Source organism: Oryctolagus cuniculus, chromosome 11 (genome assembly GCF_964237555.1).
Source record: "Oryctolagus cuniculus chromosome 11, mOryCun1.1, whole genome shotgun sequence".
Taxonomy (NCBI): domain Eukaryota; kingdom Metazoa; phylum Chordata; class Mammalia; order Lagomorpha; family Leporidae; genus Oryctolagus; species Oryctolagus cuniculus.
Window position 1 is genome coordinate 103,605,404 of NC_091442.1, and position 13,265 is coordinate 103,618,668.

Sequence of the window (13,265 nt, forward strand, 5' to 3'; positions counted from 1 at the left end):
GTGAACCAAGGGACAAGGAAGACTTTTCTGTCTGTCTCTCACTGTCTACTCTGCCTGTCAAAAAAAAATCTTAAAAAAAGGGGGTGGTGATGAAAGGGAGAAATGTGAGTGTTAGAAGGCATCAGTGTAGGTGGAGGCCCATCCAAGGATTTAGGACATGGAGTGGCTGGAGAGGTTTGCTCTACCCATCACTCGGGCCACAATCCTGAGAGTCATCTGCAAGTTCCCCTTATTCTGGTACTAACAACTGAGTAAATCAACTCATTTCTTGTGCCTCCATTTTCTTATCTGTAAAATGGGGTCACCATGAGGTATAGATGCAACTGAAGTGTGAGTGGGACATAGCCAACATTCAGTTTATATTACGTATTACTGTTGACTGCCTCTTCCAGCCACAGTGCTCTCAATCTTTAAATCCTGTTGCTGCTTCCTTATCTTTCACCTCTGTCTTCTCTGTCTACCCCAGGCCTCATTATTGTTCACTCTTACTGCAGTAGCAGCCCCTTCAGCTGGTCCCTCTGCCTCTAGTCCTAGCCTCTTCTGGTCCTACTTCCAGAGCTGATCGTGGTTTTCTCCTGCTTGGAGCTCTTGGTTGCTTCCCTTCTGCCCATAAGTTGCAGCCTAACTCCCCACTCTTCTCTACTGCCATTGGCCATAACATCCTGCCCTTCGTGAAGGGGGATGAGGCTGGCAGATTGCGCCAGGCGTGATGTTTCCGTACCATGGCACGTGCTCTGGAATAGCCTCCCTCCTCTAGCAGGCATCCTCCCCTCTTGACTCCTTCCATCTGACTGGATGTGGCTCCAGGGGCCTCTCATGGGGGGATCCTGTCCCTAGCACCTTCTCTCTTATGGGTACTCGCCTCCATAGGTTGTAAAGTCATAGGGGACAGGGACTGTAGCTTTCATCTTTGCATTCCTGGTGCATAGTAGGCAATCAAGATGTGACTGTTGGAATGATTGAAAGACTGACTAGACTCGAGCAGGGGGCAGAACACATGAACACTTTTAAAATTCTGTTTTCCTATTGCAAATCATAAGCAAAGTAAATTTTACCCCTTAGAAAAGAACAGATAGCAAAAATGTCCATACCAGATGCATGCTGATGGCCTGAGAATTATGCTTTAGCTATGAAGTCTAGCCAAGGGGCTGTTGGACTTCTGTTCTTGATGTCTACTGCCTGACATGCTTCTGTTATACATCTAGACACTGATGGTCAGCATGGATTAGGATCCTTTTGATGAAGAAGCCCCAGCAAAGCATGAATGAATTACTCTCTGACCTTCAGCTCTTCAGACTGTAAAAGTTTTTCTGGGATAAAATTAAATTTAAATTTTATTAATCCTGCTATCAAACACTTTAATTCTTTCATTTTAAACCCATATTCTCTTTGATAGTGTCTTTGTTCACTCCAGGATGCTATATAACAAAATATAAGGGACTGTGAGGCCTAAACAAGTCAGTTGTTTCTCACAGCCCCAGAGGCTGAGAAGTTAAAGATCAAGGTGCAAGCAGATTTGGTGTCTGACTTGTCAGCCGCCTCTTGCAGTGTGCTCACAGAGAGTGAGATCTGTCTCCTGTTCTAACCCCATCACAAGCTGCCTGGCCTCAGAAACTGATCTAAACTTAATCACCCCCTAAATACCCCACCCTAAACTGATCACGTTGGGAGTTAGGGCTTCAGCATACAGATTTGGGATGGGCACACAAACATTAAGCTCAAAGCAAACAGTGATGTGGATTCTTCACTCAGAATGCAGTTCTAGACAAACAGTCCACAGCTCCCAAGAAGTTTCTAGAACAAACAATTCAGCATAGGTTTGGTGAATGTTTATTGTATGTCAGCACGTAGATTTTGGAAATGAAAATAAACTCTTTGGTTAATCAATCTTACATGTTAATAATAGCATGGTCTTTACCATCTGGAGAAAATGAGTAAAAGATGATTTTCAACTGAATGAAGTAGTGTAGGTAGGGAAGGAAGGCTTTTCCTCTAATTAGGGCTCATGAAAGGGCTTTTGTCATAGTGCCTGCTGCTCCAGGGGAATCAAAAGAAAGCTGAGATAATGAGTATTAGGCACAGTATTTAAAATGCAGGGATGGTGATTCAAATATTTGGAAGCTTTCTAGAGGCTTTGGCAAACATTTATTGTGCTTTCTATGCATCAGGCAGAGCGCTGTGGATGCAAAGCAAGTAAGGGACAGGCCTTGCCCTCTGCAGGGGTCTGGGTCTAACTCAGGTCTGGTAGAGGATGCTGCTGCCACTGGTTCTACTAAAACCAGCACCTGCCCTGCCTGTCTCCTAGAGCAGTGGCAAAGATCCTATTGAGAAGCAGGTGCGGAAACTATGAAAACCTGGAAAGCCCTATAGGACACAGCACTATGATGTGTTTCCTTAGCATCATAATAAAGAGCTCTGTTTTATAAGGAAAGTGCTGTTCATTGGAAACACACCTCCTAAACTTTGAATCCTCTGCACTTCAGAGAGACCTCAAGGCGCTAGTTTCTACCGGTGTCTGCAGTACTGGGGGGAGGGGGAGTGCACACTCAGTGGTTTTTTGAATGGATACCCTTCAGGTACAATGAAAAGAAGTCCAGGGAGGTTTAGTGAGGGAAGAAATGTTACTCAGCAAGGAGGAAAAGGTAGGTCTTGAGCATGAACTTTCCTGTAAACCTATAAAATACACAGGAAACATGGAATAAACCCACACTAGTATTTCAGAGGATCACACTCATGCGCACAAGTACACTTAGCACACAACTGTGCCACAATGTTTTTTCACTGATAGGTTTTCTAGAACCTTTTATAAATAACATACAATGGTTTAAAAAATTGGATGCAGTCATCAGTTATAGCTCACTGTATGCAGTGAGTGTATGTATATATATACATATATATTTTTATTTGACAAGTAGACAGTGAGAGACAGAGAAAGGTCTTCCTTCCATTGGTTCACCCTCCAAATGGCCACTATGGCCAGAGCTACACTGATCTGAAGCCAGGAGCCAGGTGCCTCTTCCTGGTCTCCCATGCGGGTGCAGGCACCCAAGTACTTGGGCCATCCTCCACTGTCTTCCTGAGCCACAACAGAGAGCTGGACTGGAAGAGGAGCAGCCAGGATTAGAACCGGCGCCCACATGGGATGCTGGTGCCGCAGGTATATTTTGCAAGTTGTAATTGTAGAGCACCACTGTAGGTAGTTTTTAATGGAATAGTATAGTGAATATTTTTGTGCAGCTCGTAGTTATGCTGTCCATCATGCATTTGGCAGGTCTTTTTTGTTTTTTAACTAAAATGGTGGGCCATAGCAGAGAGCAAGATTGGAAGTGGAACAGCGGGGACTTGAGCGGCACCTGTGTGGGACGCTGGTGCTGCAGGCCGGGGCTTTAACCTGCTGCGCCACAGCAGTGGCCCCTGGCAGATTCTTGAGTTTCATCTGTGTATCAACAAGCTTATAACATGTGTTTAAGGCTCAGTGAAAGCATTTTCTTTTTTATATTTGTCCTTACTTTCTCAAGAGTGAGATGTTTGCCCATTTGGGGAGTGAACTAGTGAATGGAAGATCTTTGGCTTTGTTGCTTTCTTTTCTCTCTGCCTTTCAAAGAAAACTTAAAAAAACAATAAGATGCTGCTCACTTACTGGGTTAGACTGATGTCAGGATATCTGAATGCCAGCTCTCCTACTTTCTAGCTGTGTGACTGAGAGCAGATGACTTAAAATTGCAGGTTAAGTAAAAACAAGACCCAACCATTCTTGTATTTTTGGCAGTCTGAACTGTCACTCCTCAGAATCCAGTTATGGACACCAATCTAACTTGCCCTTGACTTGGTGATATCAGAACTACTCAGCATTACCTGTTCTTATGCATTCTTGGGTCATTCTTTATGTCCTCTTACCTGGTCTATCTGGAGACTGACCCCTCCTTACCATAGTTAGGTGATCGTATGATGTGTTTTTGTGATGACTTTCACTGCATTGTGAACTTGGGATTTGAGCATTTTATTGCATATGTGTTAAACTGAAGTTGAAAAGTTATTTTTTTTAAGCTCTTTGTTGCTCAGGGCAGGTTTTTTGCAGAAACAGCTGTTTGAATCACAGATACCTGTCTTTTTTCCCTCACAGCCTCAGGCTATCCATACTCTAAGCAATGTACTTCCACTGGCTTCTCCCTTCTGACCACACCTTGGTTCTTTTAGTTCCTAGCACAAAGCAGATCACATAGCTCCTTGAAAAAGTCTTTGGTCGATTCCTAATCCCTTGTGAGTTGAGCTTTAGACTTCAGAGTTAGGCTGCTTAACAGTGCTTTTTCTTTTAATCAGACTGGGGATCACTTGGGTGATTATTAAAATAGAGATCTTGATTTGGTAGCCTGGCATTCTGCAATTCAAATGGATGTCCAGGAGGTGCAGGTATACTGTCTAGGGGTACTGTACCCTGAGTGGTGGGTACTGTCGAGGGGACTGTACCCTGAGTGGTGGGCATGTAGAGATTAGTAGTCAGTGCTTACACAGCAAATGTTACCCTGATTCATTCATGTGATTTGTTTTACAGGTGGTGTTGGTGGTGGCTAAAGGAACTAGACCTGGAGTTTTAGTCTTTTAATTTAGATTTTTTTGTGTGTGTTTTGCTTGTTACAAGTCTGCTATATATTTTATTTGGCCACTAGAGCAACTTTAAAAAAAAAGCAAATGAACTTTGTTTTACATTGATTTACAGACACACACACACACAGTGCCACTGATAATAATAGTTAACCCCTCTCTGTTCCCCAAAAAGGACTTCAACTGACTTCTGTCATCATAGAATAAGATCAGAAAACATGCCCTGTAATGATACCGATCTATTTTGTAATTGCCAAGATTTACCTTATGGCCTAATGTGTGGTCAAGTTTTGTAATCATTCAACAAGAACTTCAGGAGACTGTATTATCTAATTGTCAGACGTGGGATTCAGTATCTGTCCATTGAATGGAAGTAGTGCTGTTCAAATTGTCTCATGTTTCTACTAAGCTCTTCCTGTTCAACCTGTTATTAAGTATGCTAAAGTCTCCCCATCTGATGGTGAATTTGTCAGTTTCTCCCCATAGCATCATGTATTAACATGTTAATTTTAATTTTATATTATGTATTTTGAGATTATTTTGAGCATACAGAATTTTTAACGTTTTTCTAGAATAGTAAACCTTGAATGTTTCTGTTATTAACCTCTTTGTCCGTAATAATTCTTTTCACCTTAAAGTCTTTTTCAACTAAAAATAAGCTATCCTCATTTCCTCTTGGTTAGCACTTGCTTGCTGTATGATTTTCAACATTTTTGAGGGCTTCTGTTTTAGATATTCCTCTTACAAAGAACATTTAGTTTTTTAAAATAAATTCATCTCTTAAATAGCAAATTTAGATAATTCACATGTATTGTTAGAAATGCATTTGAGTTTATTTCTACAATTTTTGCATTTTGATTTTTTCCTATGCTTTTTTATTTACTTTTTTTTACCTATTTGCACTTTGTTAAACCCCTTCTACTTTCCTCTCCTCACTATCCCTTGGTACACAAAAATCTGGTTTAGAAATTTAGTATGTTTTTGAAATAATAGCCCTTGTGATTTTATATAAATCTTAAATTCTATACTTATTCACTATATTTTGTTTACCTAATTCCAAATTTAATATGCTAATCTCTCTTCCAAACAATAGTTTGAACACCTAGCTGCTGTTTTTTAGTTTAGTCCTTTTCTAAATCTCCAAAATTAATATTTTAATACTTTGTTTAGAGTTCCCTATGTTTACCAGAATTTCTCTTTGAATAGAAAGATATAGATATGGTACAGGTATGGTACTTTTTTTTTCCTTTTCCAGTTAGGATAAAATGTAAGATAGGTTGAGTGCTGTAATAGGCCTGATTTTCTTTCATTATAAGATCATAGTGTCTATTAGTATATCCAGGATAATTTGAAGTGAAAAATGTTCTAACTTCATCCACACTTTTTTGCTAAGTGGTTCCCTAAAGATAGAGTAGATCCTCTTACCTATAGAGCCTCAACGCTTAGCACATCAGATGAGTGAGTAGACACAGCACCAGATAACGGAGGCATCTACTGAATCCAACTTACGATAATTAATCTGTCCTCTTTCTGTCTTTTCCGGTGTTCTAAATTACTCTTCTGCTGTAGGACACACCTGAGCATTAATTCCAACTTTGTGACTTCCCATCAATGTGACTCTAGGCAAGTTCTTCAATTTTTTAAGCAGCTAATTCTTTATCTATATAGTATAATAGCACATCAACCTTAAGAGTTTTGAAGCTTAAATGAAATAATGGGTCTAAGTAAAATAATGACTTTTAGTGTAGGGCCTGACATGAGCGTGTGCTTGATAACTGCTCCAGATTCACAGGCATTTCTGCCTTGCAGATCTCCCTCTTTCTCTCTGTAAACCATTGGCTTTGTCCCTTGAAGAGCGTCTCACTTCCAGAATCTTTGAAGGACAGATAAGTAGTGAAGGGTTTGAAAAGAATTAGGAATGGGGCCAGCTTTGTGGTGTGGTGGGATGAGCTGCTGGCATCCATATGGGTGCCGGTTGGAATCCTGGCTGCTCCACTTCCAGTCTAACGTCCTACTAATATGCCAGGGAAAGCCCAGAGGATGGTTCAAGTGCCTGGGCCCCTGCCCCCGCATGGGAGACCTGGGGAAAGCTTCTGACTTCCGCTTGGCACAGCCCTGACTGTTGCTGCCATTTCTGGAGTGAACCAGTGGATAGAAGACCTCTCTCATTCTGTCTCTCCCTCTCTCTGTAACTCTTTGAAATAAATAAAACCTTTAATAAGAATAAAGACTTGGGAATGACATTTTTAGCGTAGTTTGACATACCTAAGTCTGGATTTTGTTGATTCAGTAGATTCTGCAAAGATACTGAAGTGTTTGCTAACTGTGCATTTTGTGTAGCTGAATTATTTCTATTAATCATACCTCATACTTTCCCCTAAAAAAAGAAAAAAAAAAGTGAGGTAAGCATTATTATCACCATTTTCAAGTAGAGAGACCATTACTAAAGGAAGTTAAATGGCTTGGTCAAGTTCAAAGAGCTTTTATGCAGCCAAGCTGGGCTTGAAACCCATGTCTCTCTAAGTACAGCAACTTCTTTGAAGGAAAAGTAGTCATTTTTTCTTTAATTTCATTCCTGTTTTCTTTGAATCAATGAACATTTATTGAGCCTTCCCATATTCCAGGCATAGCACTTAGCTCAAAAAGTGACAAATCACGTAATGTGTCTGTCCTTGACAAACCTATGGTTAGGAGATGTGTAAACCAGTGCAATCCAGCACACCCAGTGGTGGGGTTGGAGGGGCTGCTGGCTGTTCAGGAAGTACTCTAGAGGTTGGATGGTGTGGAGATGTTTTTCAGAGGAGGAATTGGATATCTGCACTTGCTAGAGTGATTTTTCTTACATTTAAAAATGTCTAAAAATATTTCTTTGTATTTAGCTCCCTATTTATGAACCTGTTTGTGGCCTCATGTAGCCTCTGCGGGCCTCCATCTTCCTGCTCACTGCTTGTTTTGTCAATTGCTTTCTAGTTGCTTTCAAACAGAGGGCACATGGGGATCACCCTCTGCAAAGAATTCCCATCTTCTGGCTTCTCTTTCCAGTTCCCTAAGAACTGGACACCTGCAAACCCATCTTCTCTACTAGCCCATATTATGCTCTCGTTAAATTGTACTCAGTGTTTCTAGATACCCTTTCTCTTTGGATGCATTTTTATTTAGGAAGCTTTTATTTAGTAAATATAAACTTCATAGGTGTAGCTCTTGGAATATTAGCTGTTCTTGCCCCATACCCACCCTTCCACCCCACTCCCGTCCTACCTCCTACTCCCTCTCCCATCCCATTCTTCATTAAGATTCATTTTTAATTATCTTTATACACAGAAGACCAATTCTATACTAAGTAAAGGTTTCAACAGTTTGCACCCACAGAGAGACACTAAGTATAAAGTATTGTTTGAAGACAAGTTATACTGTTAATTCTCATAGGACAACTCATTCAGGATAGAGGTTCTACATGGGAAGCAATTGCACAGTGACTCCTATTGTTGATTTAACAATTAAACTATTACTAGGTCAGTGGTCACCCAAGGCTCTTGTCATGAGCTGCCAAGGCTAAGCCTTTTGAGTCCACAAACTCTGTCAGTATTTAGACAAGGCCGTAATCAAAGTGGAAGTTCTCTCCTCCCTTCTGAGGAAGGTACCTTCTTTGATGTCTCATTTTTCCACTGGGATCTCACTCAGATCTTTCATGTAGTTTTTTTTTTTTTTTTTTTTTTTTTTTTTTTTTTTTTTTTTGCCACAGTGCTTTGGCTTTCCATGCCTGAAATGCTCTCATGGGCTTTTTAGCTAGATCTGAATGCCTTAAGGGCTAATTCCGAGGCCAGTGTGCTGTTCAGGGCATTTGTCATTCTGTGAGTCTGCTGTGTGGCCTGCTTCCGATGTTGGATCATTCTCTCCTTTTTAATTCTATTGTTAGCAGACACTTGGTCTCCCCAATGTTGTCTTAATGTTACATAATGTTGAATTATTTCCTTTAGGTTGATTTAGCAACCATTATTTCAATGACTTTTCTAACCTGTAGTATTTTATGTCAGGTAATTTGTATTTAGTTTGATATTTTAAAATCATTTATGCCCTTCTATATTGTTTTAATTTTAGAGCCTTTTCAGATGCACTGCAGAGTTGAGAAGGTATAGGGAGTTCCCATCTACTACCTGCCCCCAGACAGGCGTAGCCTCCTCCATTATCAGTATCCCCTCCGGAGTGCTACCTTTGCAGCAAGTGATAAATCTACGCTTGCGCAGCACAGTCACCACAGTACCACAGGTAACCTTAAGGCTCACTCTGTGGACTGGGAAAAGGTGTGATAACATATATCCATCATTATAGTTCATCCAGAGTAGTTTTCACCGCCCTAAAAATCCTCTGCTCCCCCATAGAGTCATCTCTCCTCTACATCAACCCTTGATCACCAGTGATTTTTTTTTCTATCTCCATGGTTTTGCCTTTTCCAGAATGTAATATAGTTGGAATCATAGTATGCAGATTTTTCAGACTGACTTCTTTCACTTTAGTAATGTGCATTTAAGGTTGCCCATGTCTTTTTGTGACTCGATAGCTTATTTGTTTTTAGTGTTGAATTATATTCTCTTGTATGGATTTACCACAATTTCTCTGAAGTATATCTTGATTGCTTCCAAGTTTTGTAAGTTATGAATAAAGCTGCTATAAGCATCCATGTGTAGACCTTTGTGTGGACATAGATTTTCAACTCGTTTGGGTAAACACCAGGGAGCATGTTTTGCTGGGTCATGGTAGTAGAGTATTTGGTTTGTAGCTGCCCGACTGCCTTCCGCAGTGGCATACCATTTTGTATTCCCACTAGCAATGGATGAGGGTTCCTGTTGCTCCACATACTTGCCAGTATTCAACGTTGTTGCTGTTCCCAGTTTAGGCCATCCTAATAGGTTTGTAAGTAGTGTCACATTTGTGTTTTACTTTATTTTTTTTCAGTGATTTATTTCATTTATTTGAAAGTTACAGAGAGGTAGAGACAGAGGTCTTCCATCTGTTGGTTCACTTCCCAGATGGCCGCAATGGCCGGAGCTGCGCTGATCCAAAGCCAGGAACCAGGAGCTTCTTCTGGGTCTCCTATGTGGGTGCAGGGGCCCAAGCACTTGGGCCATCTTCTACTGCTTTCCCAGGCCATAGCAGAGAGCTGGATCAGAGGAGGAGCAGCCGGGACTAGAACCGGCACCCATGTGGGATGCCGGCACTTCAGGCCAGGGCTTTCACCACACTGAGCCACAGTGCCAGCCCCAATATTTGTATTTTAATTTATATTTTCACGGTGATAAATGGTGTGGGACACTTTTTTTTAAATTATTTATATGGAAGTCAGATTTAGAGGAGGAGAGAGAGGTCTTCCATCTGCTGGTTCACTCCCAAATGACTGCAACAGCCAGAACTGAGCCATGCTGAAACCAGGCACCTGGGGCTTCATCTGGGTCTCTCACTTGAGTAGCAGGGGCCCAACTACTAGGGTCATCTTCCACTGCTTTTCCAGGACATTTGCAGACAGCTGGACTAGCAGTGGAGCAATAGGGACTTGAACTGGCTCCCATACAGGATGCCAGCATTGCAGGTGGTGGTTTTACCCACTATGTCCCAGTGCTGACTCCATGGAGCATCTTTTCAAATGCTTATTTTCCATCTATATATTCTTTGGTGAGGTGTTGAGCTCTTTGGCTCTTTTAAATTAATTAATCAATAGTTAACTAATTAACTTATTGGATAGAGATCCTATCTGCTATTTTCTAATGCAGAGTCCCACAACAGAGCTGGGAACAAAGTCCAGGTCTCCCTTGTGGGTGGCAAGAACCCAATTATTTGAGCCATTACTCTTTCCTTCTACCACCTGTGTTAGCAGGAAGCTGGAGTCAGGAGCTAGAGCTGGGGATGAAATCTAGGCACCCCAGTGTGGGAAATGGTTGTCTTAACTCCTAGTCTAAACACCAGCTCCTGGCTTTTTTAATGGATTGTTTTCTTGTTGAGTGCTAAGACATCTTTGTGTGTTTGAGTAACAGTCCTTTATCAGATGTATCTCTTACAAATACGTTTTTCAGTCTGTGCCTTCTCATTCTCTTCATACTGTCTGTCCTGAAACAGATGTATTAAATTTTAGATTCCAGCCTGTCACTTATTCTTTCATGGATTTGCTTTTGGTGTTGTATCTAAAAAGCTTTGCTATACATCTTCAATGTCGTCTTGGTCTTCTCCTGTGTTATCTTCTAGGAGAGGTATAGTTGTGCATCCTTGCCATTTTTCAGAGGCGATTTGAAGTGGTTCTGACCTGGACTTGAGCCCGCTTCTGCCACGTGCTGTCAAGTTGACCTTGGGAAGGGCAGTCAGGCCCCTGAAGTCTCAGCCTTCCCACCAGAGACATGAGGGTGGCACTTGCCCCGTTTTGCTTCACTGGGACAGGATGTGGGTGAAAATGCTAAAATGTGAGGTTTTGATTTCTTTGTCCCCCTCTGGCTAGAACATGTCCTGAGGACTGTGCTGAGAGATTTGATGTACTGTGCTTTGCTTTCAGCCTGGAAGGGAATTGTCTCCACCCTTGTTTCCTCCAGCTGTTGTCCCGTGGCTTGGCCACTGTTACCTCTCAGAGTAAGGTGAACGCTGCACAGGTGTCTTTCTGCTCTCCTGTTGCCTCCTCCAGTCCGTCCTCCACACTGCCACAAAGTGATCTTTCTGGAATGAAAACAGGGTTCTGCTTTCTATACAAAACCCACACTTGTTACAGTGTTTTACAAGACCCTGAATCGTCCAGCTGCTGCTCACCTCTGCTTCTCTTACTGCATTTGGCTGTTCACTCTCTGAGCCTCCAGACCTGATGATAGCACCCGCCCAACCTCTTTTTCCTCAACTCATCCCTGCTTCTACCTAGGTGGATAGTAGTCACCTTTTACTTCTGGTTTGCAGGTCTCTTCCTCCGGGAAGCCTTAGGATATATACTTCCTTGTCTAATTTAGAAGTCGTCTCACCTCCCTTCTCCTCTTGTCTTGACTCCCCCCCTGCTCATTACATAATAGTGGCATAAAATTGAAATCACCTGTGTAGGGCTGTCTGGGTTGTTCACTGAAGTGTCCCAAGTGCCCATCCCAGTGCCTGGCACCTGTTACTCCCTCAGCTCCCTAAGTCGGTGGATGGACCAGTGAATGGTTATGGGACTGCTCTGTCACAGACACAGGGAGTTGATTTATTTCCCCTCAGTCATATATTCATGTTGTGCTCATGGTGTCTGCCGGGCTATCATTAACCTTGTCTTTTATTTCCTTAACAGACAAAGACGTGAGCAGTGGGAGCTATAACCTTTCCTCTGCAACAACAGGCAGCTACTACAGCTGTGTCAGCCAGATCACCATAGGTGAGTACCTGTGTCGTTTTGTTCTATACAAATCATTGCTTGGGAAGGGGAGGAAGGCTAAGGCAGGAGCAAGAATGAAATGTAAGTGTGTGCCCATTTGGTGAAGAATCAGAGACGTTGCTTGCGGAATGACCTCTCAGAGGCGCCCTCTTGTGGCCTCACTGCTTTTGCTAGAACAAGATCCTGCAACTGTGGCATACAGTTGCCCCTCCTCTGTAGATGCCTTTCATCATCTGCTCCAGTCCTTTCCTTCGTGTATCGCCTGTGCTATTTTGCACTCAAAATTACAAGTGAGTTCCTTTTTAATATATAGTCATCTATTTTAAAAGAAATTTTCTAGTACAACTGCAAATAGAAAATTTGTAATCAATGTCTGCTCTTGTTTGAAGAGCATGCTAGGCAACTAAAATTGGATGGAGAGGTGTTCAAAACCAAAGTGAGATCTGTCCTTGTCATGATCAGAATGAGTAACAGAATTAGGAGCGACTTTCTCGTTAGGTCACTTTCCACCTCATTGAATGCCCTCTTGTGTTTCCTGTACCTGACCCCTGTACCAGTGTTACAAGGCGTTCCATGAGTTGAGGGTCCTGTCCATGCTGTCCCCTGACTTCTCAGAAATAAAATCCCCATGTCCTAGCAGGTGTCTGCCCTAGAACTTTGAAGTTTGCAGTTTGAGGCCTGTTTTCTCTCCATCCAGAGGCTGCAGGTAGAGTGTGGATTTCACATGCCCGTCTGATCCTCTCTCCCAGGTCTCTTACTACTCAACCCTAGATGTGTTTTGGTTAGAAGGGGAAGCTTGACCCTCATTTTTCTATTTGGTGAATCCTTTTCTGCTTTCTACTTCTCCCTGAAATTTTCTTCGGTGTAGAATCTTGGGCACTGACTTGGAGAGATGGAAGTAGAAAACTAAAGCTGATTACAGCTAGCATTTGTCTTGTACTTGGTCTCTGCCAGCTGCTCTTGGTTCCTTGTATACCTTATTTTATCTTTTTGGGAAGGCACTGTTGTTCTTTCATTTTATGGATGACTTGGTTTGTGTCACCTGGTTAATGTGCTCAGGATTTCAATCCAGGTCTCTCTGACAGTAAAGCCTACGCTTTTTAACATTATGCCATGGTTTCACAAGCGCTAGCAATGTGGATCCCTGTAAGAAGAAATAATGAGTATTTAAAGTTGATTTAAATTATTTTTACTATAAGGTTATCTAAGTCTGGTCAAATATAAAACTAAATATAGACAGCTTATATTCCAGATAGCCATAAAAATCAAATTAAACATAAAACAAATTCCCTAC

The 13,265-nt window shown here is 41.8% G+C and overlaps 1 protein-coding gene across 3 annotated transcripts in view; it reads left to right on the plus strand.

Annotated features, from left to right (window-relative positions):
- ANO4 (anoctamin 4) overlaps window positions 1-13,265 on the plus strand; it is a 561,131-nt gene that overhangs the window by 5,066 nt on the left and 542,800 nt on the right. For all 3 annotated transcript variants that reach the window (XM_008256958.4, XM_070052753.1, XM_008256960.4), the window contains exon 2: window positions 11,888-11,971. In XM_008256958.4, coding sequence (XP_008255180.1) covers window positions 11,888-11,971 — 84 coding nt within the window. The remainder of the gene's footprint in view (window positions 1-11,887; window positions 11,972-13,265) is intronic.